Genomic DNA, 15,920 nt, shown 5'->3' with positions numbered 1-15,920 from the left:
GTAGAAATGTTGGAACACATGAGGCAATACTAACCTTACGACTTATCTTAGAAGAAAGACTAAAGAAAGGCAAACCTACGTTTCTAGCATTTGTTGACTTAGAGAAAGCTTTTGACAATGTTAACTGGAATACTCTCTTTCAAATTCTGAAGATGGCAGGGGTAAAATACAGGGAGCGAAAGGTTATTTACAATTTGTACAGAAACCAGATGGCAGTTGTAAGAGTCGAGGGGCATGAAATGGAAGCAGTGGTTGGGAAAGGAGTGAGACAGGGTTGTAGCCTCTCCCCAATGTTATTCAATCTGTATATTGAGCAAGCAGTAAAGGAAACAAAAGAAAAATTCGGAGTAGGTATTAAAATCCATGGAGAAGAAGTAAAAACTTTGAGGTTCGCCGATGACATTGTAATTCTGTCAGAGACAGCAAAAGACTTGGAAGAGCAGTTGAACGGAATGGACAGTGTCTTGAAAGGAGGATATAAGATGAACATCAACAAAAGCAAAACGAGGATAATGGAATGTAGTCAAATTAAATCGGGTGATGCTGAGGGAATTAGTTTAGGAAATTAGACACTTAAAGTAGTAAAGGAGTTTTGCTATTTAGGGAGTAAAATAACTGATGATGGTTGAAGTAGAGAGGATATAAAATGTAGACTGGCAATGGCAAGGAAAGCATTTCTGAAGAAGAGAAATTTGTTAACATCGAGTATAGATTTAAGTGTCAGGAAGTCGTTTCTGAAAGTATTTGTATGGAGTGTAGCCATGTATGGAAGTGAAACATGGACGATAACTAGTGTGTACAAGAAGAGAATAGAAGCTTTCGAAATGTGGTGCTACAGAAGAATGCTGAAGATAAGGTGGGTAGATCACGTAACTAATGAGGAGGTATTGAATAGCATTGGGGAGAAGAGAAGTTTGTGGAACAACTTGACTAGAAGAAGGGATCGGTTGGTAGGACATGTTTTGAGGCATCAAGGGATCACAAATTTTGCATTGGAGTGCAGCGTGGAGGGTAAAAATCGTAGAGGGTGACCAAGAGATCAATACACTAAGCAGATTCAGAAGGATGTAGGTTGCAGTAGGTGCTGGGAGATGAAGAAGCTTGCACAGGATAGAGTAGCATGGAGTGCTGCATCAAACCAGTCTCAGGACTGAAGACCACAACAACAACAACAACAACATAACACTTATCTCATTACATGGTACTCACCTTCCCAGTCTATAGAGCCCATCAAATGTCATTAACATAGACTGCCAATGTCCTTATAACATCCCTACCTGAAACATAATCTAAATCCTGTATAAAAATTACCATAGAGACTTTTAGGTCAAATGGAACTTCTTTAAATTGGCAACAAATACCTTTGTGCATGAAAGCAGTATATTACCTGCTGTTCTTTGCCAGTGGTTTTGCCAGACACCAGATGTCAGACCAACACTTGGCAATTTTTCAGCATTGTGAAACTGATGCAGCAGGTCATCAATATTTTCTAGATGATAAGTTTCCCTAGAGATTATGGTATTCAACTGTGTAGCATTTAACACTACCCTCACTGATGTTTACTTCTTCCTAACAACTTCTGGATTTTTGTGTTCACTATTGTGTCTCTGTATTAACGTAGATACAGCACTCTTTCCAGTACAGTTTCAACTGCCTTCCTTAGTGCAATAGCTATAGGGCATGGTCTCTGCATAAATGATTCATGTGGCTTGACAATTATTGCACATTCAAAGTTTTCACCCTTCCTGGCACTTAAAAAAATACACCCATTTTGTTCACGCAGGAGATCATACAGCTCCTCCCTTTATCTCACCCTTATCCCTTCCATAGTCTCAGTTTTGAGATTAATTTCTGAGCTTGTCTTCTTCAGATCTCTATAGTTTTTCCTCCACTGTTCACTATTTTCTCTTACCTTTCTATCCACTTCAGTGATGCTACCATCATTTTTCCAGTTAATAACTCGTTATATTCCAGCATCAAATTAAGCTTTCTTCCTTCTATTTACTGGTTGTCTTTTATAGACTAGTACAGCTCTTAATTACTCATCCAACCATTCCAGAAATATAATTCATATGTAGATCAGGTACAACCATACTGTTGTGACAAAACTCTGTGTGGTGACATGGAAATACCTGTGTCATTACAGGTTTATTTCACCTATCTGTTGCACCCCTAATATCTATTACAATAACTGGCAATTCTGTAATTTGTATAATGGATTTCAGATGTTCATAACACATGTCAGAGATTCCACTAATCTCACTCAGTGAATCCAGAAGTACTTCAGTCTCAAACCTTGTTTATTTATTTTAATTTTGTGTTGTAGTTTTACTACCTTATTTTTCTCAAAGTATCTTCCTCAGTCAGGTCCTACTCAATGTTTGCAAGTTATCTATAGTGTCTTCCATGGTTGTAACACTGAATTCTACCTCTTTATGAATCATTTGTCTTATTATTAGTTCCAGCAACAACATTACATTTTTAATTAAACACACTTTATCCTCATATTTACATCACTAACACTTGCATCCCCTGCTGTATTGATATTGGACTGAAAAATTCTACCATCATCTATATCAAGTTCATCAAAAAGTTCCTCATTAATTGCCTATGATTTCATATTTATTTTATTTATCCCAGGATAATTTTTTTACACTCTGCTTTAATATCTGTGGCAGCCATTTCCCTTCTCATTGCTCAGAACTGCTGCTACATTTACAATTTCTCTACTGACTGCATTTACCCCTGTCTATGGTAACCAGGAAAATGAAATTCCCCCAGTTGTTCCTCCAATATGTTCATACTGTGGCCTTTTGCAATCCATTCTATTATATGGCCCCCAATTTCTCCTACCATCATTCCTGAAATTTCTGTGAAAATTTATGTTGACTTCCTAGTAATTCCATCTCCCATCCCTGTAATGGTTTCTGCTGTTTTGTATTTTTTTCTGGTTCTAAATGGTAAGCACTATCCATATTCACTACATAATCAGTGAATAAATCTACATTATCTCCTGGAGTACTTACAAAATCCCACAGTATATTTTCAGTCAATCTCTTCTGTAAGGTAGAAATGACAGTTAATGACTTCATTAACTTCTCCAGATGTGCCAGCTTCCTAATTTCCCTCACTCTAATCTGGTCTGTAAGCATTTCTGATGTAAAATATTATTCTGAATTCTGGATTGTTTAACCTCTCCCCAACATTTACTTAAAAATTACCTCTCAGAATCTTTATGGGTAACAAAATTTTACTGATTTTGGTTAGCCCATGAGAAAGCTTCTCCTTCCTCTTTAGTACATCTAACCTGTCATACGTCACTAATTCCACCCACAAATTTCAATGTACAACATGAAACACAATTGACAGTTTGTTGCTTTCCTTTATTATCCAAATTCTGAACTTTGTTTATGGAAGCATAATTATGATACTGCCCACATTTCCCTGTTCCAGCAAAGCAACTGTTGACTCTTTTTTAAGTTTTCAATCTTCTTTGCTATCATAGTACTGACTTCAGCTTTTAATTTATTCACTTTAATTTGTACTTCACTAACATTCTTGATTATCCCAACATGACTTCCTTTCCAATTCCCCTTTCAGACTTTGTTCCAATTTGGAATTTTCAGCCCTGCATTTTTCATCCAGTTCAACAAATTCCTCCCGTACCTCAGCGAGTAATCTAGCACATCCCTGTTAATTTCTCCCTGTTTCAAATCTTAGCTTTCTTCCCATTTCTGCTAGTATCTTACTTAATTTCTCTTACACAGACTGAATATTGTTATTCATTTCACTCATGCTGCACTTAACTTCATTTAATTGTTTTTGTTTGGTTCCCTTGGATTTTTGTTGCAAATTTTGTAATTACATGCTATTTTTAACATCATTTGCACGTCCCTACACTTGTGCAAAAGTGTTCACAATTTCTTTTAACTCATATACATCAATAATTTCTTTTGGAACAATGTTAATATCCTCATCTGTCAATTCACATCAGTTTAAACTTTATTTGTAAGTGTTGGTTCCCTCACCATAACAAATAAAGAAGGAAGACACAGAAGTTTGCAGCACAGAATAATAAGTTCATCCCACAGCTCATGAGTCAAGATCAGAGACAATCTGTGAAGAACTTTTGGATCATGCAAATGAGAATAAGATATTCCTTCAGAGGATCATAACTGGTGATGAAACATGGGTCTATGGTTATGATGTTGAGACTAAGGTCCAATCTTCTCAATGGAACAGGAAAGGTTCTCCAAGATTGGAAAAAGCTCTTCAGTCAGGCAAAATGTCAAAGCCATCCTGATAGTTTTCTTTGATTTTGAAGGATTAGTTCATTGTGAATTCATGCCACAGGGATAAACTGTTAATCAATGGTACTACCAAGAAAATGTAAGAAGAAAATGGCCTGAAATGTGGCAGACAATTCATGGATCTTGCATCACAATAAGACACCCACATGTTCACCCCTGTTGATGTATGACTATTGCACAAAAAATGAAATCACTGCACTGCCTCATCCTCCGAACTCTACAGACCTGGCCTCTGCAGATGTGTTTTTATTTTCAAAGTTGAAAAGCCCATTAAAAGGATGAAGATTTGCAATGATAGATGAGATAAAAGAAAATTTGTAAACACTGCTGTATATGATCCAGCAAGATGTGTACTAAGACTGAAACTTCCTGGCAGATTAAAACTGTGTGCCAGATCAATACTTCTTCGGGCAAGTGCCTTTTGTGGGCAAGTGGTCTACCAACTGAGCTACTCAAGCACAACTCATGAGCTGTCCTCACAGCTTCAATTCTGCCAGTACCTTGTCTCCTACCTTCCAAACTTGACAGAAGCTCTTCTGCAAAACTTGCAGAACTAGCACTTCTGGAAGAAATGATATTGCAGAGACATGGCTTAGCCACAGCCTTGGGGGATGTTTCCAGAATGAGATTTTCACTTTGCAGCAGAGTGTGCATTGATATGAAATTTCCTGGCAGATTAAGATTATGTGCCGGTCTGAGACTCGAACTCGGGACCTTTGCCTTTTGCAGGCAAGTGCTCTACCAAGCACAACTCACAACCCATCCTCACAGCTTAAATTCTGCCAGCACCTTGTCTCAGAATGCTACAAACCGATATTGAAGTGCTAGAAGTGAAATACGCTGTCCTCCAAGACTGATATACAGCTCTACAAAACAGTAGTGCTTCGACAGTGTGTGTAGATCGGTGTTATGTACGTCGTGAAAACGTAACCGTCGACGACGCCACATTTATATACAAGAAAGGAAACCCACAAGTGAATAAAGAAGCCTCAACAGTGGACAAAGTTCAGTGCTCGATAAACAGTGGTAATTCAAATAACAAAAACAATGCATCTAAAATTGTAGTAGACGGCAACACGTGTACACAAAACACGCGTGGTTGCGTAAGAAAAAGTTCCGATCGCGTATGTAAGCAAACACAACGGAAAAATAATGTAAAAATATTTGGAGACAGTCATGCTCGCAATATTTTGACATGCATGTCGAACTCTGCTCAAGATGGTTTGTGTACATCAGCAATTGTTAAACCAGGAGCTAAATTCGTGAATGTGGTAGAAGACATACACACAGAATGTGCTAAATTCACGGAAAAAGACTGTGTTGCGATAATCGCTGGAGCAAACAATGTTTATTGCAATGAGGCCAGCACTTTCATTAAAAAGCTACTCATATTGCTGCAGTTATTACAGCATACAAACATAATACTAACAACTGTGCCCAAGAGATATGACCTGGCAGACTGGTCTTGTGTGAACAGAGAAATTTGCCTAACGAATAGTAAACTGAAACACTTTTGCACTAAGTTTACGAATGTGACACTACTGGATACAGACAGGTATGAGAGACACTGCTTCACAAAGCATGGACTACATCTAAATCAGTTTGGCAAAAATAAACTAGCAGCAGACATTGGAAAAGCTTTTCATGAAATAATAGGCCTAAACAATAACGATCATGAAAGCAGACCAGTCATAGCCCTAACTAACGAGGGAAACTAGTGAGCTGGGCCAACTCTAGCAGGATTTGGTCCAGTCACAAAAATCTGCAACAAGTAATTAATACACAAACGAAAGTTCACTCAAACTGCAATACAATTAAAGACAAACAAAAGTTAACAGTGTTTCATCAGAACATAAGAGGCCTATACTGCAAGCTGGATCAGTTCACAGCAAATATAGAAGACACAAAAGGTATAAACAGTGCCCACATTCTGTGTCTAACAGAACACCACATCACTGCTGGTATTGAAGTGGTCCCTATTCCCAACTATGTTTTGGCAACGTCTTATTGCAGGAACTATATGGACAAAGGAGGAGTAGCTGTATATGTAAAAAACAGTCTTGTTCACGGCAATAGATGTACAAAGATTCTGCTTTGAGCTACATTTTGAAGTATGTGCTATAGAGGTGCCAGACACTGTCTCCAGATTAACATTGTGGCAGTTTACAGGGCACCATCTGGTAATTTTAAAGTGTTTGTTAAACAATTAGATACTCTTTTGTTGTACTTAAGTAGAAAAAATAGGGGCATGGTAGTTGTTGGGGATTTTAACATAGATTTCTTGGTTAATTCTCCCTGCAAGGTGGAGTTTGAAAATCTCATGTGCATGTACAACCTTGTTCCCGTGGTTAGCTCGCCCACCAGAACCCCAACCTCTCCCAGTACTCTCATTGATAAAGTTTTTGTTGATCAGAGTAAAGTCAACCATATTAATGTTGAAATGTATCTAAAGACAAAGATGATGTGACTTACCGAACGAAAGCGCTGGCAGGTCGGTAGACACACAAACAAACACAAACATACACACAAAATTCAAGCTTTTGCAACAAACTGTTGCCTCATCAGGAAAGAGTGAAGGAGAGGGAAAGATGAAAGGATGTGGGTTTTAAGGGAGAGGGTAAGGAGTCATTCCAATCCCGGGAGCGGAAAGACTTACCTTAGGGGGAAAAAAGGACAGGTATACACTCACACACACACACACACACACACATATCCATCCGCACATACACAGACACAAGCAGACATTTGTAATGGCAAAGAGTTTGGGCAGAGATGTCAGTCGAGGCGGAATTACAGAGGAAAATATGTTGTTGAAAGACAGATGAGGTATGAGCGGCGGAAAATTGAAATTAGCGGAGATTGAGGCCTGGCGGATAACGAGAAGAGAGGATATACTGAAGGGCAAGTTCCCATCTCCAGAGTTCTGACAGGTTGGTGTTAGTGGGAGGTATCCAGATAACCCAGACAGTGTAACACTGTGCCAAGATGTGCTGACCATGCGCCAAGGCATGTTTAGCCACAGGATGATCCTCATTACCAACAAACACTGTCTGCCTGTGTCCATTCATGCGAATGGACAGTTTGTTGCTGGTCATTCCCACATAGAAAGCTTCACAGTGTAGGCGGGTCAGTTGGTAAATCACGTGGGTGCTTTCACACGTGGCTCTGCCTTTGATCGTGTACACCTTCCAGGTTACAGGACTGGAGTAGGTGGTGGTGGGAGGGTGGTTGGGACAGGTTTTACACCGGGGGCGGTTACAAGGGTAGGAGCCAGAGGGTAGGGAAGGTGGTTTGGGGATTTCATAGGAATGAACTAAGAAGTTATGAAGGTTAGGTGGACAGTGGAAAGACACTCTTGGTGGAGTGGGGAAGATTTCATGAAGGATGGATCTCATTTCAGGGCAGGATTTGAGGAAGTCGTATCCCTGCTGGAGAGCCACATTCAGAGTCTGATCCAGTCCCGGAAAGAATCCTGTCACAAGTGGGGCACTTTTGGGGTTCTTCTGTGGGAGGTTCTGGGTTTGAGGAGATGAGGAAGTGGCTCTGGTTATTTGCTTCTGTACCAGGTCAGGAGGTTAGTTGCGGGATGCGAAAGCTGTTTTCAGGTTGTTAGTGTAATGGTTCAGGGATTCCGGACTGGAGCAGATTCGTTTGCCACGAAGACCTAGGCTGTAGGGAAGGGACCGTTTGATGTGGAATGGGTGGCAGCTGTCATAATGGAGGTACTATTGCTTGTTGGTGGGTTTGATGTGGACGGACGTGTGAAGCTGGCCATTGGACAGATGGAGGTCAACGTCAAGGAAAGTGGCATGAGATTTGGAATAGGACCAGGTGAATCTGATGGAACCAAAGGAGCTGAGGTTGGAGAGGAAATTCTGGAGTTCTTCTTCACTGTGAGTCCAGATCATGAAGATGTCATCAATAAATCTGTACCAAACTTTGGGTTGGCAGGCCTGGGTAACCAAGAAGGCTTCCTCTAGGCGACCCATGAGTAGGCTGGCGTACGAGGGGGCCATCCTGGTACCCATGGCTGCTCCCTTTAATTGTTGGTATGTCTGGCCTTCAAAAGTGAAGAAGTTGTGGGTGAGGATGAAGCTGGCTAAGGTAATGAGAAAAGAGGTTTTAGGTAGGGTGGCAGGTGATCGGCGTGAAAGGAAATGCTCCATCGCAGCGAGGCCCTGGACGTGCGGAATGTTTGTGTATAAGGAAGTGGCATCAATGGTTACAAGGATGGTTTGTGGGGGTAACAGATTGGGTAAGGATTCCAGGCGTTCGAGAAAGTGGTTGGTGTCTTTGATGAAGGATGGGAGGCTGCATGTAATGGGATGAAGGTGTTGATCTACGTAGGCAGAGATACATTCTGTGGGGGCTTGGTTACCAGCTACAATGGGGCGGCCGGGATGATTGGGTTTGTGATTTTAGGAAGAAGGTAGAAGGTAGGGGTGCGGGGTGTTGGTGGGGTCAGGAGGTTGATGGAGTGAGGTGAAAGGTTTTGCAGGGGGCCTAAGGTTCTGAGGATTCCTTGAAGCTCCGCCTGGACATCTGGAATGGGATTACCTTGGCAAACTTTGTATGTGGTGTTGTCTGAAAGCTGACGCAGTCCCTCAGCCACATACTCCCGACGATCAAGTACCACGATTGTGGAACCCTTGTCCGCTGGAAGAATGATGATGGATCGGTCAGCCTTCAGATCACGGATAGCCTGGGCTTAAGCAGTGGTGATGTTGGGAGTAGGATTAAGGTTTTTTTTTAAGAAGGATTGAGATGCAAGGCTGGAAGTCAGAAATTCCTGGAAGGTTTGGAGAGGGTGATTTTGAGGAAGAGGAGGTGGGTCCTGCTGCCATGGAGGATGGATACGACTTCCTCACATTCTGCCCTGAAATGAGATCCATGCTTCATGAAATCTTCCCCACTCCACCAAGAGTGTCTTTCCACTGTCCACCTAACCTTCGTAACTTCTTAGTTCATTCCTATGAAATCCCCAAACCACCTTCCCTACCCTCTGGCTCCTACCCTTGTAACCGCCCCCGGTGTAAAACCTGTCCCATGCACCCTCCCACCACCACCTACTCCAGTCCTGTAACCCGGAAGGTGTACACGATCAAAGGCAGAGCCACGTGTGAAAGCACCCACGTGATTTACCAACTGACCTGCCTACATTGTGAAGCTTTCTATGTGGGAATGACCAGCAACAAACTGTCCATTCGCATGAATGGACACAGGCAGACAGTGTTTGTTGGTAATGAGGATCATCCTGTGGCTAAACATGCCTTGGTGCATGGTCAGCACATCTTGGCACAGTGTTACACTGTCTGGGTTATCTGGATACTTCCCACTAACACCAACCTGTCAGAACTCTGGAGATGGGAACTTGCCCTTCAGTATATCCTCTCTTCTCGTTATCCGCCAGGCCTCAATCTCCGCTAATTTCAATTTTCCGCCGCTCATACCTCACCTGTCTTTCAACAACATATTTTCCTCTGTACTTCCGCCTCGACTGATATCTCTGCCCAAACTCTTTGCCTTTACAAATGTCTGCTTGTGTCTGTGTATGTGCGAATGGATATGTGTGTGTGTGTGTGTGTGTGTGTGTGTGTGTGTGGGAGTATACCTGTCCTTTTTTCCTGCTAAGGTAAGTCTTTCCGCTCCCGGGATTGGAATGACTCCTTACCCTCTCCCTTAAAACCCACATCCTTTCGTCTTTCCCTCTCCTTCCCTCTTTCCTGATGAGGCAACAGTTTGTTGCGAAAGCTTGAATTTTGTGTGTATGTTTGTGTTTGTTTGTGTGTCTATCGACCTGCCAGCACTTTAGTTCGGTAAGTCACATCATCTTTGTTTTTAGATATATTTTTCCCACGTGGAATGTTTCCCTCTATTATATTAATATTGAAATGGTTATAAATGGTCTGTCTGACTATGATGGACAACGAGTTACTTTCAACAGCTTGGGAATTCCTCTGAGTGACACCTCACTTAGATGGAAAACAGTAAGGAAAATAAGTGAGGAAGCTATTCAAACGTTCAGATCATGTCTTCAGCATACTGACTGGACACCTGTTTATCTAGCAGAAACTGCTAATTCAAAATACAATTTATTCACAAATGAGATAGCAGGTACCTTTGAAAGTGTATTTCCAAAAAAGTCATACAGAGTCCAATCTGCTAGGTCTGCAAAAAAACCATGGCTCACTAAGGGCATCATAGCTTCCGGTCAGAGAAAAAGACAACTCTACATAGCATCAAAGACTTCTAACAACCCTGCTCAGCTAAAACATTATAAACTCTTCTGTAAAATTCTTGCCAAAGTAATTAAAAACTCTAAAAGTATGTGTATAGCATCTGAAATTACTAATTCTGAAAATAAAATTAAAACAATCTGGAATGTGATAAAGAGAGAAACAGGGACTGTAAACTACACCAAAGACAAAAATATTGTTTTAACTGTTGACAACTCAGAGATAACTAATAGTGAGGAAATTGCTGAAATCTTTAACCAACATTTTTTAACTGTCCCAACACAGACAGGTTGCCATGGTTCTGTGGATGAAAAACAGTTTTCCAGAACCTTTCAGTCAAATAAGTGTGCTTCCCATTACTGCCAATGAAATCAAAAAAATCATACAGTCTTTGAAAAATAAACATTCTGCTGGTATTGACGATATTTCAAGCAAACTGTTGAAGGCTTGCTGTAGTGAAGTGACCGAAGTTTTGTCTCACATCTGCAACACATCCATGCAACAAGGAGTGTTTCCAGACAGAATGAAATACTCTGTTGTCAGGCCCCTGTACAAAGCAGGTGATGCTACAAATGTGTCAAACTATCACCCTATCTCTCTATTAACAACATTTTCAAAAGTCCTAGAAAAAGCTCTGTACAACAGGATGGTGGCACACCTTGGTGACCTGAACATCATTAACAGTCAGCAGTTTGGTTTTCAAAAGGGAGTTTCAATAGATAACGCAATTTTCTCATTCACAAATGATGTTCTAGAGTCTATAAACAGCAAGAGGCTGCCAATTGGTGTCTTATGCGACCTATCAAAGGCATTCGACTGTGTAGATCACCAGATACTCTTCAAGAAGGCCTGTCATTATGGAATTACAGGACCTGTAGGGAACTGGTTAAAATTGTACCTCAAAAATAGGAAGCAGAAGATTATTCTAGATGTTTCAGATAGTGTATCACAATATATAGTGGACTCTGAGTGGGGAATTGTGCAGCATGGAGTGCCACAGGGATCAGTGCTTGGGCCATTGCTGTTCCTCATATATGTTAATGACCTGCCTTTATCCATCAATAAGCAGTGTAAATTTACAATGTTCGCTGATGATACAAGCATTGTGGTGGATAATGTGTCAACTACTGACTTAGAATCCGAGGTCAATGATATCCTTAAAGAAGTTCTGGGTTGGTTTAGTATTAACTCCCTTTCAATAAACCTGAAAAAAAAAAAAACAATTTTATCTAGTTCCAGACAACCCACAAAATCCCAAAAGAAATAGTTATCACACAGAATGATCAGATGATAAAGCAAGTGTACTTATGAAAATTCCTAGGCGTATACGTGGACAGTAGGCTGAACTGGGAACATCACGTTCTACAAACACTAAAACGGCTGACGTCGGCAACATTTGCTTTACAAATTTTGTCACGCTTCAATGATATTACCATCTCAAAGTCAGCTTACTTTGGCTATTTTCATTGTCATGTGTTATGGCATCATCTTCTGGGGCAATACACCTGCCGCAAAGAAAATCCTCACTGCACAAAAAAGAGCAATAAGAATCATTTGTGATGTATCCCCACGAACCTCATGTCGAAATCTTTTTAAACGACTTGAAATACTGACAGCAACATCTCAGTACATATTTTCACTGATGTGCTTCATAATAAATAACCCCACTCTGTATGAAACGAATTGCCTACATCATGAACATAACACCAGAAGAAAAGAGGATTTCCACTGTGAGTTAAAGAACTTGGCACTTATTTAGAAAGGGGTAAAGTACGCTGGAACGAAAATTTTCAATTCCCTACCCAACAGCATCAAAAGTATAAGGAGTAGTACATCAGTATTTAAATGTAGCTTGAAAAATTATTTACTTGAGACCTCACTTTATTCACTAGAGGAATTCTTTCAGAGAAATAAGTAAAACCCAGATTGGAAAGATGTTTTTAAATTTTTTGACACTGTTTACTGTTAAACTAATGTAATAATGCCCTAATCTAAAAATTCCTGTTTTTCTCATTTCCATTTTTGGGTCACTTTTAAACCCAAAGTGGGAAGTTTTGATTACTGTTCAAGGTTAAAATAGATGCAATAATGCCCTAAATATGAAACTGCTATCTTCACATTTATGTTGACTAGTTTTTAAGCTAATAAGTATGACTTTTGTGCACTGTTATTAATACTATAACAATGTCTTTATTCTATGTATTTTATTATGTACATTGACACGTTCCACATCTGAGTGACCTGCTCACATGTACAGATCTATGGAACAAGTATATAAATAAAATAAAATAAATCTCCTACCTTCCAAACTTCAAAGAAGCTCTTCTGTGAAACTTGCAGAACTAGCAGTCCAGGAACAAAGAATACTACAGAGACATGGCTTAGCCACAGACTGGAGGATGTTACCAGAATGAGATTTACTCTTTGCTGCAGAGTGTATGCTGATATAAGACTTCCTGGCAGATTAAAACTGTATGCTAGACCGAGACTTGGTACCTTTTCCTTTCACGGGCAAGGGCTCTTGGTAGAGGCAAAGATCCCAAGTTTGAGTCTTGGTCCAGCACACAGTTATAATCTGCCAGGAAGTTTCATATCAGCTAGCACACACTCTGTTGCAGAGTGAAAAATCTCATTTTGTGTACTAAGACTGCTTCTGGAAGTGGAAATGGCATTTGTAGTGGTGCATGAATTGTCAAGGAGAGTATTTTAAAGGAGACCATGCACAATAATTTAAAGGTATGCTACAAAAAAGGTCGTGGACAAATTTCCAGAGTTTTTGAACAGACCTTGTAAGTAGCTGGAAGTTGTAGCTAACTGTTGTAAATAAACCATTTCTGATTTTCACAGTGGCTCCATTTCATGGCTGACAGGAAGTTACTTTCTGAATAACTCTTGTATCTCTTTCATAATATTGTTGATATTCTAACTTGAACTTTCCATTGCTTAATTAGGAATGTTATACTATAAATGGTGTGGGAGTCTGCAGTGTTCAACTCAGAAACCTGTACTTTATAGGTAATTGATGATGATATTAGTATAATCTCTGGTAATGCATCACACTGTAGTGGACAAAAAATCGGAAACAACTAAACAACAAGCACAAATAAAAACATGAAAGGAATATGGGAGTTTGATATCTACACTGAAAATCAATTCATCTATTTACATTCAGGAACAATAAATAACTTATTTGATAGTAAAAACATTCAAAAACTTTTGAGTAATTGATATGTATGCGTCTCAGCTCTTAGTAAGATTACAAAATGAATTAACAAAGACATGTATGCCCCTTAAAGTTATTTTTTATCATTACAGGAGAAGCAATGTATGTAAATGATTTGCCAACCATGCCAGGTGAACTACATTGTGCCTTTGTTGTTACATCTATCGCAAATGGTCATATAAGAGACACAGATCCCAGTGATGCTTTGGTAAGTGTTGATGCTGTATACTGCATAAAAGTACTGCAGTATTAATTTCACAAAAATGTTATGTCTTATGTCAAGAGAGATTTTAGTGCATTCAATAGGAGAACATTTTAATATTATAGCCTTCCATTAATCATTTTCATTGTCAATGAAAAAAAGTAATTTTGTCTGTTTTCTTGATGTCTGGAATCTTCCAGGCTCTTTTATAGTACTTGTTCTGGTCAAAACATCTTCCAGAATAGGAAGGGCTTTTATTTAAAGTGGAACACACAGTATTTATTTTATATTTTGTTATGAACCAGCTTTTGGCTTCCTGGGGCAGCATCAAACTCCTTTATGAAATAAAGAGCATTTGTACATAAACACTCCCAACAATTTTGTGATAGCTGTCATTATTTTCTGTGTATGGGGGTTGAGCCATGTTTAGTGCAGTTTGTACCCTAACTTGTTTATGTACTGAGTGTAACAAGTTGAGAGTTTGAACTCAATATTTGCAAGTCTGTTTACTAGGCAAGCTTGAGAAGTTTTTTGCAGGGAAGTAATGTAAGATATTTCAACATTCATTGTTGTTTTCTTTTCCCAGATTGTAGTTAAATTGTTATAAATATGACTAAAAACCATAGACTATTCTTAATTTTTAAAAACTACACAAATGGATGCTGATAATGATGATTTTCTACTAACCCTGTGTTATCATGGATGCACAATACGTAAAGGTCATTAAACATGATGAAAATTCATGAGTAACAAAGTGCACAATTTCTACTTATATGATGAAAAATGAAATAATTGTTTGGCATTGTTGGCTGGGCATCCTCATCCAGTGAAGTTCGGCCGCCAAGTGCAAGTCTTATTTCAGTCAATGCCACATTGGGTGACTTGCACCAGTGAAGAGGATGAAATGTTGACAAGGACAACAATGCTGTCCATGAGCAGAGAAAATCTCCATCCCGGCCGGGAATCGAACCCGTACCTGTTGCATGGGAGGCAAGTTCCTTACCACTCAGCTCAGCAGGTGGACTACATATATGATATGTCACTGTGACTCATTTTAAATGGGCATCCATATTATCTCAAAATCTGTGCATTGTGCCTTATACAGAACTGTCACAGAAGTTAGCTTGTGACACAATAGTAAAGACACTGCACTTGCTTTTGATATAGTGATGTTAAAATCCCTCTCCAGACATCCAGATATAGTTTTTTTTTTTTACTTTTAGCTTCCCAAAATTTATTGAGGAAAGACAAGAATGGACGTGAACAATATCTTTGCCCATCCTTGTCTTATGTGATATTGTGCACCCTCTCTTATTTGATGTCATTGTGAACACAACATTAAATCTTAACCATTTTTTTCCTTTTTCTTACTTTACTCTTAACACACATAAAAGCAACCACTAATGCTTTCAGTCCATATTGTTTATACGAACTCCCTGCAAATGTTCTAGGCTGTGCCTGGAGTGGTAGCATATTATGATGCAAAAGATATTCCAGGAAACAACAACTTTTACCCAAAATCTTTGACCAGCTTTACTGATGAGGAGGTAAGATCAATCAAAAAACCATTAAAATATAGAGTACAACCTTTGCTGTTAGAAACCAAGCAAGTTTCTCCACATCACATTAATGAAACATTTCTACTATCTTCGTAGGTATTTTGCTCTGGAAATGTAAAGTACAATGGACAGCCAGTAGGCATGATTGTGGCAGAGTCACATGCAATTGCAGATGAAGCTGCCAAATTGGTGAAAATAAATTATGATGTTGTAAATGAACCCATCATTCACTTGAGAGATGCCCTTAAATCTGGAGATAAAAGCAGAGTTATGGTGATAGGTGAAATTAAGCCGACTGATACTGGAAGTAAGTTTTTAATAAACTGTGAATCTTTCTGATGGTAATGGGACAGATTTTAGAATAAGACAACTATTTCATGTGGTATAACT

General features: G+C 39.4%; 1 protein-coding gene across 1 annotated transcript in view; it reads left to right on the top strand.

Moving 5' to 3' along the window:
- LOC126204155 (xanthine dehydrogenase-like) overlaps nucleotides 1-15,920 on the top strand; it is a 316,025-nt gene that overhangs the window by 193,721 nt on the left and 106,384 nt on the right. Inside the window, 3 exon segments of the mRNA XM_049938563.1 lie at nucleotides 13,862-13,977; nucleotides 15,423-15,518; nucleotides 15,627-15,837. Coding sequence (XP_049794520.1) covers nucleotides 13,862-13,977; nucleotides 15,423-15,518; nucleotides 15,627-15,837 — 423 coding nt within the window.

The sequence above is a fragment of the Schistocerca nitens genome, chromosome 9 (genome assembly GCF_023898315.1).
Source record: "Schistocerca nitens isolate TAMUIC-IGC-003100 chromosome 9, iqSchNite1.1, whole genome shotgun sequence".
Classification (NCBI taxonomy): Eukaryota; Metazoa; Arthropoda; class Insecta; order Orthoptera; family Acrididae; genus Schistocerca; species Schistocerca nitens.
This window is presented reverse-complemented; position numbering and strand designations above follow the sequence as displayed.